Source organism: Fringilla coelebs, assembly GCF_963513975.1.
Source record: "Fringilla coelebs genome assembly, chromosome: 2".
NCBI classification, from domain to species: domain Eukaryota; kingdom Metazoa; phylum Chordata; class Aves; order Passeriformes; family Fringillidae; genus Fringilla; species Fringilla coelebs.
In genome coordinates, this window is record NC_140029.1 from 3,292,186 (window position 1) to 3,304,392 (window position 12,207).

The 12,207-nt window shown below is 47.7% G+C and overlaps 1 protein-coding gene across 4 annotated transcripts in view; it reads right to left on the reverse strand.

The window, feature by feature from the left end:
- The window catches only part of ERG (ETS transcription factor ERG), a 63,612-nt gene that overhangs the window by 30,769 nt on the left and 20,636 nt on the right, over positions 1-12,207 (reverse strand). For all 4 annotated transcript variants that reach the window (XM_084226011.1, XM_084226010.1, XM_084226009.1 and 1 more), the window contains exon 2: positions 1,601-1,818. In XM_084226011.1, coding sequence (XP_084082137.1) covers positions 1,601-1,818 — 218 coding nt within the window. The remainder of the gene's footprint in view (positions 1-1,600; positions 1,819-12,207) is intronic.

Genomic DNA, 12,207 nt, shown 5'->3' on the forward strand with positions numbered 1-12,207 from the left:
GGGCCGTGCCCATTGCCTGGTCAGTGCCAGCACCCTCTGGGGGAAGAGCCTTTCCCCAAAATCCAACCTAAACCTCTCAGCAACAATTAACTCTGATTATCTACTCTAGTGCACTTTATGGAATTTACACTGAGGGAAACTGTGATCAGTTCTCTTACAGAAATGCCAGCACAAATATTTCAGAGGCCATTTTAGGAAGCAGGTAAGAGTGATTTTGAATCAATACAGCATTTATGATTATACCTGTGCATTTGCTTAGCACAAAAAAAAAAAAATAAAAAGACACTGGCATAGATTAAAGACACCTGAACTTGTGAATAAGCAGCCTTACAAGAAAACTTCCTCTAATTCTTGGTAACTTCAGCTCACCATTTATTTCTACGTATCTCAAATCTTTGACTGCTAACTGGAAATCCTGATTTGACTTCAGCACAATTCCCATCCTCACCACAGAACAGGGAAGGTGTGATAAGCTGGCAGACCACTTTGCCCTGCTTGTGGTGCTCATCACATCAGCAGAGCAAGTGTGAACAGCAACCACAGAGCCCAGGGCTGAGGTTTTCCTGAACAACTGACCCTGGGAGATGAGATTAAAACACAAAACAGGTGTTTGTGACAGGGAGATGTGAAGCACAGGCTCCACTGGTACATCACCAACAATTGTCAGCAGCTGATTCTTCTGGACCTTTGCCCTCCAGCAACACCAAAGGAAAACTGTTTTGACAGTCAGGCATTTTAAACAGGAAAGCACTTGTTTGGATAGCTTCCTTAAAAAAAATAAAAATAAAAAAATCTTCACTGTGCTTCTTCAGATGTCCCACAGGGTGCTCCTAAGCTTGGGAAAGCCACCAGTCAATATGCAAAAATCCACTGTAATATCTTTGCAGCCTGATTGACACAAGTCTTCTTTATAGTGACATCCCCCAAAAAATGTCCTGAGACAACAGTCAATACACAGACACTCTGTGGCTACTGCCTGTTGAGTTATTTATTTTTCTGTTCCTTTCTACTCCCCTGCCTGCCTCCATATTTATGTTGTTTTTTCAGCATGAGTTCTTAAATCCAGCTCCACTTTTTGGCATCATGTTTACAGTGACTACAAAAGGAAAGATCAGCAGTTCACCGTCTCTGCCATTACAAGATTTTACTTCCAGTGTTTCCCTGTTTGGTTATCTTTGGAGCAAAGAAAACTGCCCAAATTTCTGGATTTGACAGCTTCCATGGAGTGTTGGATCACAAACACCACACCCTTTGATGGATCAGTGGTGCTACAGCAAATCCCTGCTTTATTAACTTCAATGTGTGCTCTTTCACCTGGTGTGCAAAGCGAATTCACATCCAAAATTTATCAGCAGTCAGAGGAAAGGCATTGCACAAGCTCAGGAGAAGTCTGTGCCTGTAGCACCATTTCAGACCCTCTGTAACACCTGAACATGGCTGGCAGGTCAAGGTAGGGCAACCTGGAGCCTTCTGGGATGGCAGCAGCGGCCAGGTGGGATATCCTGAGGCACCTAAAATGGTGCTAAATACACAGATTTAGACAACTGAGCCACACCCATCACAAAAATCCCCATTCCTGAGCCTCCCCCAGCCTCCTTACCTTGACCCGTTGACCTGGTTGGGGTTACACTCCATCTTGATGGTGACTCTGGCCGGGGGCTGTGACAGCCAGTCCTGCTGTGGGACACGTGGGCTCATCTTGGAGGTCTGCCCATATTCACTGGAGGAGGAGGCTGTCATCTCTGTCTTGGTGAGGTGGGGTGATCCGTAGGCACACTCGAACAGGGACTGGTCTTCGCTCACCACCGATAACGCTTCCTGCAAAACAGAGACGGGTCAGGGCAGCCAGCACAGGGCTCCCCAGGGAAAAAGGGCCTGTCCATCTCACAGGGAGGGGAACAGTCTCATGAATCAAAGAAAAATACAGGTTGGATGTTAGGAAAAAGCTTCTTACAGAAAGGGTGAGAAAGTTCTGGAATGGAGGGGGTGGAGTCCCCATCCCTGGGTGTGTTTAACAAAGCCTGGATGTGGCACTGGGGGCCAGGGTTTAGTTGAGCTGTTGGGACATGGGCTAGACTTGATCTTAAAGGTCTCTTCCAACCTAATGGTTCTGTTCTATTAGTGTTTAGGCACAGCACTGTTGTCACTGAAGTGAGGACCCATGGGGACAGAGGTTGTCAGCAAATGACAGGAGGACAGGGGAACCTCTCCCTGGGGACACCCTCCCAGTGCAGCTGGGCAGAAGCACAAACACTACCAAACAGTGGGAACAGAAGCACAAACACGCTCCACCAAACATTGGGAACAGAGGAGAGGGCAGGGTGGGCAGCACAGCCCAGGTCTGCGGGGTCTCAGTAGAGATACAGAGGGTGAGATCTGCTGAATGCAGCAAAAATTGCTCCCCCTGTGAGGAGCAACCAAAAGCCACCAAAACCCTGCTGACCCCCTGGGATCCTCCTTTCCTTCCTCAGGGACCCAGCCAAGTCCTTTCTGGACCAGGAGCCAAGAGATCTGGGCACAACCTCTAATCCACAGGCACCATGCCCACCAGCCACTTCCCTCCCTCTCATGACAACTCTTCCTGGTGGAAACCCCACTCTGGAGCTGTGGGAAGGGCTTCCCACCTTCCTCATGGCAGCACAGGGGTTATGGTTGAGGGCAGCAGGGCCCAGCAGGTCCCTCAGTGCCATCACACCAGAGGGAGGGACAGTGACCCTCTATCCCCGCTGCCAAGCATTCCTGCTGGCACCAGTTCCTTCCCTGAGTTATCTGGAGCGTTGAGTCTTGTGAGTGAGGCAGTGCCTGTGGCTACCACATCCATCAGGAAGTGTGGGAAGAGCTGAAACTCCTGAAGGGACACATCCCACCCGAGATGAGGCTCCCCAGGCACAAGGGCAGGTCTAGGCTGCCACACTCCTGCTGTCCTCCAGCAGCGCCCAGGCTGAGGGGGCACCCTCCAAAAGCAGAATTCTGAGGAAATCCGCCTTCTCCAGGGCTAAAAGGTGCACAAGGGTGCAAATTCAAGCACTGGAAGGGGCTGCCCAGGGAGGTGCTGGAGTCCCCATCCCTGGAGGTGTCTCAGGAACACCTGGATGTGGCACTCAGGGATAGGGAGGGCACTGGGCACAGCTTGGGCTCGATGGGCTGGGAGGGCTTTTCCAGTCTTGGTGACTCTGAAAGGACAATCCCCACTCTGTGACTCCATGCTGGCATGGCATGGAGCAGGGGTGCAGCCCAGCACCTCCTCCCTGCCACTGTGGGGACAATCCCCACTGTGTGACTCCATCCTGGCCATGGAATGGAGCAGGGGTGCAGCCCAACACCTCCTCCCTGCCACTGTGGGGACAGTCCCCACTGTGTGACTCCATCCTGGCCATGTGGAATGGAGCAGGGGTGCAGCCCAGCACCTCCTCCCTGCCACTCTGGGGACAATCCCCAATGTGTGACTCCATCCTGGCCATGGAATGGAGCAGGGGTGCAGCCAACCCAGCACCTCCTCCCTGCCACTGTGGGGACAATCCCCACTGTGTGACTCCATCCTGCCATCCTGGCCATGTGGAATGGAGCAGGGGTGCAGCCCAGCACCTCCTCCCTGAAATGTGGGGACAATCCCCACTGTGTGACTCCATCCTGGGATGGAATGGAGCAGGGATGCAGCCCAGCACCTCCTCCCTGCCACTGTGGGGACAATCCCCATGTGTGACTCCATCCTGGCATGGAATGGAGCAGGGGTGCAGCCCAGCACCTCCTCCCTGCCACTGTGGGGACAGTCCCCATGTGTGACTCCATTCTTCCATGGAATGGAGCAGGGGTGCAGCCCAGCACCTCCTCCCTGGTTTGTGGGGACAGTCCCCACTGTGTGACTCCATCCTGGCCATGGCATGGAGCAGGGGTGCAGCCCAGCACCTCCTCCCTGGATTGTGGGGACAATCCCCATGTGTGACTCCATCCTGGGATGGAATGGAGCAGGGGTGCAGCCCAGCACCTCCTCCCTGGGTTGTGGGGACAATCCCCATGTGTGACTCCATCCTGCCATCCTGGCCATGTGGAATGGAGCAGAGGTGCAGCCCAGCACCTCCTTCCTGCCACTGTGGGGACAGTCCCCATGTGTGACTCCATCCTGCCATGGAATGGAGCAGAGGTGCAGCCCAGCACCTCCTTCCTGCCACTGTGGGGACAGTCCCCATGTGTGACTCCATCCTGCCATGGAATGGAGCAGGGGTGCAGCCCAGCACCTCCTCCCTGGATTGTGGGGACAATCCCCACTGTGTGACTCCATCCTGCCATCCTGGCCATGTGGAATGGAGCAGGGGTGCAGCCCAGCACCTCCTCCCTGCCACTCTGGGGACAATCCCCAGCCCTGGGCCAGCAAGGAGGCTCCGTGTGAGCCCGGGGCTGATGGAAGCTGAGGGGGAGGCTGGGCCAGCTGGACATGGCTGCGAGTTTGGGGGCCAAGGCTCAGGGAATGAGGGGAATGCTGAGCCAGACTCGGGGCAGGGAGCTCTGTGAGGCAGTGTGGGTGGGCTGTGCTCCTGCCAGATCTGCTGCTGACGGCCAGAAACGTGGTCCTGCCGGCAGAGGAGAAGGGAGAGGGAAAAGGGATGGGAGTTCCCCAGCTCTGGGAGGGTGGGTGGTTGTCTGCAGGCTCCCACCCTCCCTGGCTGCTGGAAGAGAGCTCCGCCGAGCTCCAGCAGTCACATGCTGCCCTAAAAATCAGTGTTTGCTCATTTGAAGGCCCATGCTGTGACCCTTGCAGATGTTCTATGCAGGGGGAAGAGCTGGACTTCATCCTTGTGGGTTTCTGTTCTGTGATTCTACATTCCTCCTTTCATCCCCCTGGTTTGTGAGCCCTTGGGGTGCACTCTGCTAATATTCATAGCTTGCTCTGCAGTTGCAAAGGTGAGGAGATCACTTCCAGCCTCTTCCTGCCTGTGAAAACTGAGACCACCCCTTAATCCCAGGGCCTGGGGAGTGGGATCTCAGGTCCCTCAAGTGCCTTGAGACTCATGACTGAATTCCTAACACTGAGTTCAGGCAGCGATCTGCACCTTTTACTGCTGATTTTCAGATGTCACCTGAGTGCAAAGGACACCACTAGGCTGCCACCAGTGACTTCTCAGTTACCATCCCTGCTCCCCTCCCACCAATTTGCAACCAGCTACCTCTGCCTCTCTGGTTCTGTGAGACAAAAAGGATGCCAGGATAACACCTCCCCTTTCTGTCACCTCAGAAATCTTTGCTGGTAGTGGGCTGAAGCTTTCTGAGGAGTCTTTTCTGAGACCAAGGAGGTATGGGGGGAGATGGCCATTGGTCCCTTGCTCCCCAAGGATTCTTCTTCCCTGGCTCTACTGAGAGACATCAGGGAAATTGATGTGCTTGGATAATGAAATAGCAGGGATTGCCTAGCAAGAACTAAAGGAAGAAGATGTTACACTGGAAGGAAAATAAAGAGTTCTTTCTCAGCAGGCCATGAGATTTTTTCATGAAATAACTCCCCAAAATTAAATATATGTGTGCACAAACAGAACCTGGCCAGATGATCACAGTGCATCCCATGCCTGACAGTACTGAATGCACAGCTCCCTCTCTTCTGCCCCAATCCATGAGACAAAAAACACAAAACAAGATGTTAATTTTGAAAGAGTTAGCTCCAGTAAATACACTAGAATATGAATTATTCAGGAGAAAGCTGATACAAATAAATTTGCAATTTATTTGTATCAGATTGCAAATAAAGCATAATTTAACTCTGTAAACCATTTACTAATGGACCTTTTCAAAACAGGTATCAAGCACTATATAATCAATTTACTTTTCATCCTCCCCCACAGAAGTGACACAAAGCAATTTTTTCTGGTTCCTATTAAAAATTACTCCACCTAATGTAAGTTAATTTATGGATATTTAGGGTAAGTATAAATATAAAGAACAACAAGAAAAAAAGGGGTTTCTATTTATTGGCATTACTAATGACAACAAACACTGCTTGTACTATGGGTGTCCATTATGTTGCCTGAAGAGGGAAAATGCAAACATTTAAACTTCCTGATGAGCATTGTAAAAGCTGGAAATGCAAACCAAATTACCTAGGGCTGTGTGAATATCTACAACTATGGACACAAAACAAGACAAACATGAATGAGCCCAAGAGACAGACTTCAACTTCACGTTTCAGAGGAAAATTCCTGGAGAAAGCAAGCTGAGCCTGAGTTTAGCTGTGGTTTAACAGCACCCATCTATATCCATCCTGCTGGTTATCAGTTTGTGCTTGCTGACAGGTCTGGGGAGGCTCTGCAGGAACCACTGAGCTCCTGCCAGCTTTGTGTGCTGTGGGTCAGGCCCTCTGTGGAGGCTCAGTGATGTGCACTCCACAACATCCCCTGACATTCACCCTGCCTGGTCTTGGTGGCCTGTCTGGAAGGACAGCAGGACGGGGATCTCCCCTCCCTGGGTGACAAAAGCTGCGCTGGCCATCAAAGCCTGTGCAAGATGTGAGGAGTCAGCACAACTAAGGGATGTGGCCTCAGGTCCTCTTCAGCCTCTTCTTCCTCTCACTGCTCTTAAATCAGAGAATCAAATAATGGTTTGGGTAGGAAGAACACTTCATTCCTGCCCTGCCATGGCAGGGACACCTCCCGCTGCCCCAGGCTGCTCCAGCCCCAGTGTCCAACCTGGCCTTGGGCACTGCCAGGGATCCAGGGATGGAATTCCATCCCAGCCCTGCCCACCCTGCCAGGGAACAATTCCTCATTGCCAAGATCCCACCCAGCCCTGCCCTCTGGCACTGGCAGCCATTCCCTGTGTCCTGTCCCTCCATCCTTGTCCCCAGTCTCTCTGCAGCTCTCCTGGATCCCTTCAGGCCCTGCCAGGGGCTCTGAGCTCTCCCTGGAGCTTCTCCTCTCCAGGTGAGCACCCCCAGCTCTCCCAGCCTGGCTCCAGCCCTGGCATCAACTTAAACCACTTAAAAGGTGAGGATTTCTGGCCCAGGCTTTTCAGAATCCACCAACCCTGCAAGACCCAGGGATGCTGAACAACCAGAACCCAACCTGACAGAACCAGTCCTGAATCTCATCCTGGGGAAAAGCACAGGAATAGCAGCTAACAATAGGAAGCATTTCTCAGTTCTACAGGAATTTCTGATCATGGGCATGAGTTGGTGTCCCCAAAGTGTGAGCTGTGAAAGGAAGGCTCCAACAGCAAGCTGCTGTCCTGGAACAGCCGACTGACAGAAAGCAGTGTGGGTTATTTCTTTCCTAAATACAGGGACTTCAAAATCTGTTTTGTGTTATAATTGCAAATGCAAGCTCCTGGACCAAATCTAATATAAAAATTGTCAGAACTCACCATCATGAAAAAAAAATAGCAGCATGGTCTGGCCACGTAGAAATGTAAACAAAGCTATTAATACTGACAATGTTTGGCAAGGTTTTATTACATATGGATGCCAGTTCTATTCCTAGTAAATGCTTTTCATTACTCATTTACATGTTAATCTCTTTTTCTCATCCATATTAATGCTGTCTCTGGAGAAGTTTGGCAACATCAAGCCATAAGTGGGATTAAGAAATGTAAACATTAATAATTATTACAAAATAGATGCATTACAGGCTTCTTTCAGTTTTGCAAAGGTTTGTAACTTTTTGACAATCATTTTAGCAATGAATGGGTCATCTTCCTGAATTTCACATGCAACATATTCTCATGACATCTCAGAAATGAAGCCTTCAATTTCTAGTAATTAATGTCTGGAGTAAAGGGAAATGAAGAAAAGAACACATGGAGCTTAAAGGAGAAGGTGGGAAGGGTCCTTCATGCAAATCTGTGAAGCAGAGCTGTTGGTATTTGAGGTCAATATTGAATACGAATATTCTTTATTTCATCTTCCTTTCTCCACACATTTCCTGTCATGACATCACAGAAAAAAAAAAAAAACAACCACAAAACCTAAACAAACTCGTGTTCCTTCATTATATTCTTTTTATATTTTAATTGCTTGTACTATGCCAAACCTGGCTTCTCCCTTGGACTTTCTGTACTGATGATTAAAGAACAAAATGATTTCTCTATTTGGTTTTGACTTACACTTCGCTGATAAGTTTAAAAAAAGAAAAAGAATAACAGACTGACAAATCTGTAGAACAATAGGTACAGCAACGCCTTTAAAGCAGGCATAAAGTCATTAGGACAAAGGTGTTTACTTAATCAAATGCAAGATTACTTGGCCTAGAAACATGAAGTTACAGGAAATGTGACTGAAGTAGTTCCCATCATGAGAAGCACATGCAAGCTGCCCCCTCCTTTAAATGCAATGTCAGGAACTAAGGACAAAGCCTTTTTTTTTTCCTCTAAAGTTTGATCAGACTTAAGGAATGGCTGCACAAGACAATAAGGTGTGTGGTTGTGCAGCAGAATTTGCTTGGGATGAGGGATATTGAGGAATAAACACAGCAGCAGGATTTTAAAGTGTTTTGGAGGCCACTCCAACCCAGGGGTTAGAATGGACAATGGTTTTAAACTGTGAACTGTTTGGGGTTTGGTTTTTGTTTTATTTTTTTTTAATGAGCGATGGTTTTAAACTGAAAGAGGGCAGGTGTGCACTATATTTTAGTAACCTGGTTCTATTTTGTAACCTGGCTGGGGTTACACTCTATTTGATGGTGACTCTGGCCGGGGGCTGTGACAGCCAGTCCTGCTGGGGGACACAGGCTCATCTTGGAGATCTGCCCATATTCCCTGGAGGAGGAGGCTGTCATTTTAGGGAGAAACCCCTGGCTGTGAGGGTGGTGAGGCCCTGGGACAGGCTGCCCAGATAAATTGTGCATTCTCCATCCCTGGAGTGTCCAAGGCCAGGCTGGATGGGGTCGAGCAAGAACGGCACCAAAGGGGGAGGATGAATGACACAAACACAGCAAAACCCCTCACTGTACACTGAGATGCTAGAGAAATAAAATGCATTTTTGCTTCTTCAGACAGCACTCCCAGACTCCTAAAAGGACCTGTTACCCTTGGCTTACAACAACACTGCAATAAAGAACTTTTAATTAACTTTGCCATATGCATTGCATTTATACAATCTATTTTTTGACACCAGTTTTATAGTGATTCTCCTCATCGATGTAAACACATTTTGCTATTCTAATCTGACTTCATGACAATACATAAGTAAGCACAAGCTTTGACCTCCCCACAGCCACAATCCATTCAGACACAGGCTGTTTCTTATCACTTCTCAGATATCTACAGTTGGGCAGAAAAAAAACCTCTCCATTCTAAAAAGAATTCTGACATACTGCAACTTATTTTCATTCTAAATTAGACCAAAAGCTGTTGTACGAAAACTTTCACCAAACTGTTTATTATGAGGATTAATTGTAACACACCAGTGTGTGTTTTGCAGATGTTAAAACTTTCTAATAAACAGCCACATTTGGAGAGGACCTGCGTTTTCTGAGGGAAGGTTGTTCACATCAAGGCCGTGCAATTAGCTCCTTAAGTGTTTCCACTTTCCTCAAGTTTCCTTAAGTGTTTCCATGCTTTAGTGCTCTTGGTATCCCTTGTATACCTGATAACATTGGTTGTTGAAGGTTTGTAAATTGAATTACTGAAAGAAAGGATGGGTGAGAGTGTGAAGAGTACACAGGGGACAAGATTGGAGCAAGTCATTCTTCTTGCTCGCTGCTCTCCTACCCTATCCTCCCTCAGACTGCATCTCCTGATGCTCTAGGAAGCTGCTCATCTGGAGTGAAAACCTAATTTCAAACAGGCCAGGAATGTCACTTCCAGGCTGGAGCAGGGAGCACAGGGAGGCTGGACAGCAGAACCTCCCCGAGCAGTGGGAACTCTTCCAGCCTGAGACTCTGCTCACGTCTGCAGCAGGCACCGCTGCACGAGGAAACGCTGAACTGCTTCAAGAGCCAAAATCTGCAGCCCTGCTCCAAAGCCAAGCCTTTGAGCCTTGGATTCATTGCATCCAGCAGCAGCAGGGTGAAACAAAAGGCGAATGATTGATGTTTTAGCCTTGCTGTAGCTTATTAATCACGATGCTGGTACAAGCCTCTCCTGACCGTTTGCAGGAGGAGGATATTCAATATGGTGTGGGGAACGTACTGGAAAAGGTTACTGCTTAAAATGCAGCCACCTGAGTCAGGAATCGCCACGCACATCTGGAATATGTTTTCCTTCTAAATCTCCGAGTCTTGGATTCATTAGATCAGACAAAAAACCCACATATTATATTCATGAGGAGAGTTCAGGAACAACAAAAAGCCTTGGCAAGTACAAGATAGGAAAGACAGATGTTGTCCTCACCTCCACCCATGAGAATCTGATTGCCAGCTCGGCCAACATCCTCCAGCTCCTTTCAGGGAGCACTTGGAGGCTCCGTGTTAATCCAAACACAAGCCCGGTGCTGCCACTTATCAGCTCTCCTCACCTCTTGCTGAGAAAAATACAAGGATGTTTGGAGGCCCACTTGAACATAGGAATAATCAAGCATCCATCAAAGTGATGTTATGGAATTGCAGGCTAGATTCATTTCTGGGAAACGGCAGCAGATGTTTGAGCCCTGATCCTGCAGCCCTCCCTGCGTAACTCTGACTTCACCGCCAATGTGGGCAGAGGCCTCGTGGCTAAGCCCAAAGGCTCAATATTTTTGTGTCTTAATGAACAAACTCTGAAATACTATAAATTCAAATGCAGGCCCTGGTGCCTTATCACAATTTCTAATAGACTGTCATTCCTGAAATGTCAGCAAAGCATAAGGTAATATTTGCAGCATGAGCCATTCAACTGCGAGGACTTCAGAAAATAAAAAAAAAAATCACCATTCCGTTACTGCAGATGGTGAAACTTTGATCAAAAATACTAAAAATCAGGGTCAGAAAACATATCTCCCTCATGCCAAGCTGTGTGCTGCATTTCACACATTGAAATTATCACACTGAGTAGAGCCCTTTCCAGAGAGCACGAGCACCTGAATTAAAGAGCTGCCGTTTCACAATCAATTATTTCACCTGCAGTTTTTCTCCATCAGCAAAGTGCAAATAAATAGCTTAACACCAAGCCAGTACTTAATATATAGAATAGAAAAGTCTTTTCTAGATGCCACAGAGATGAAAACTTCCACCCTGCACCTATTCAAGTCCATCTCAACACCTGAGTGGGCTTCAAGCTGCTTGGAAAGCTGCTCTGCCCATTCACAATGACCAGAGAAATGCAGCAGGCTCCTGAGTGAAAGTGGACGTCAAAAAGCTCCTCCTGCACGAGCAAAGTGCTGGAAAATTATTTAAAACACTGAGGCAGCAGCAGGTTTTATCAGCTGCACCATGAGCTGAAGGAAGAGGGTGCAGGGTTGCAGCAGCACAATGATCAGAATACATATTCCTGAATGGTTATGTCAACCTTAAATCACCAGGGCTGGAAACAATACAAATATATCCTGCAGATTGTATATTGCATACAATATATTGCATTTTTAAAGAAACTGCAGCTTTGTATGCTTATTTTAGCACTTCCATCCATGGAAAGAGCTCGAGCAGTGAAGTTTGAATGACTTTTTTTTCAGTCAATACAATAGACTTTTCTTTCTTTTCATCTTGAGAGAGTATTGTCAATTTTAAACTTTGAAAGCTGAAAGTTTTTTGCTCCTTCATGCTTGGCTGTTAATTTCTAGGCCTGCAAAATGCCTAGAAAACTGGGAAAACTTTGATGTAGAACCCTTTAATTTCTATCTCGGCCCAGGGTTAGCCTGTTGCTGCTGCTTTGCTTTTCAGATACAAGACTATATCAATCTGAAGGAGCTGCCAATATTCTACTTTGTTCAAAAATACAAATATCTTGAGCATTTTTTCAGCAACCTTTCCAGCAAAAATTTGTTTTGCAAAGGTGATTGCAGGTTTGTGAAGTGGCCTAGAGCCTGACAGGAAGGGAACTGAGGCTGCACACACCTGCTAGGAGCTAACAGATCAAAATGATACTGGGAAAAAACCTTGGGAGGGAGTCTTGGGACCAACCAGTGCCCAAAACAAGGCACTGATCCCATTCTAGACCATCATTTTCATCCATGTTTTATTCCTCTTAAAATCCTTTGCATCTTGGCCAGCCCCAGCAGTTCAGCTGGGCTTTCTTCAAGAATTACTGTGTGTTAATCAGTTATTCTCTGTCCAGAATGAAAGCTTTTCCTTGTGCACAGTAACTACCCTCAGTAAA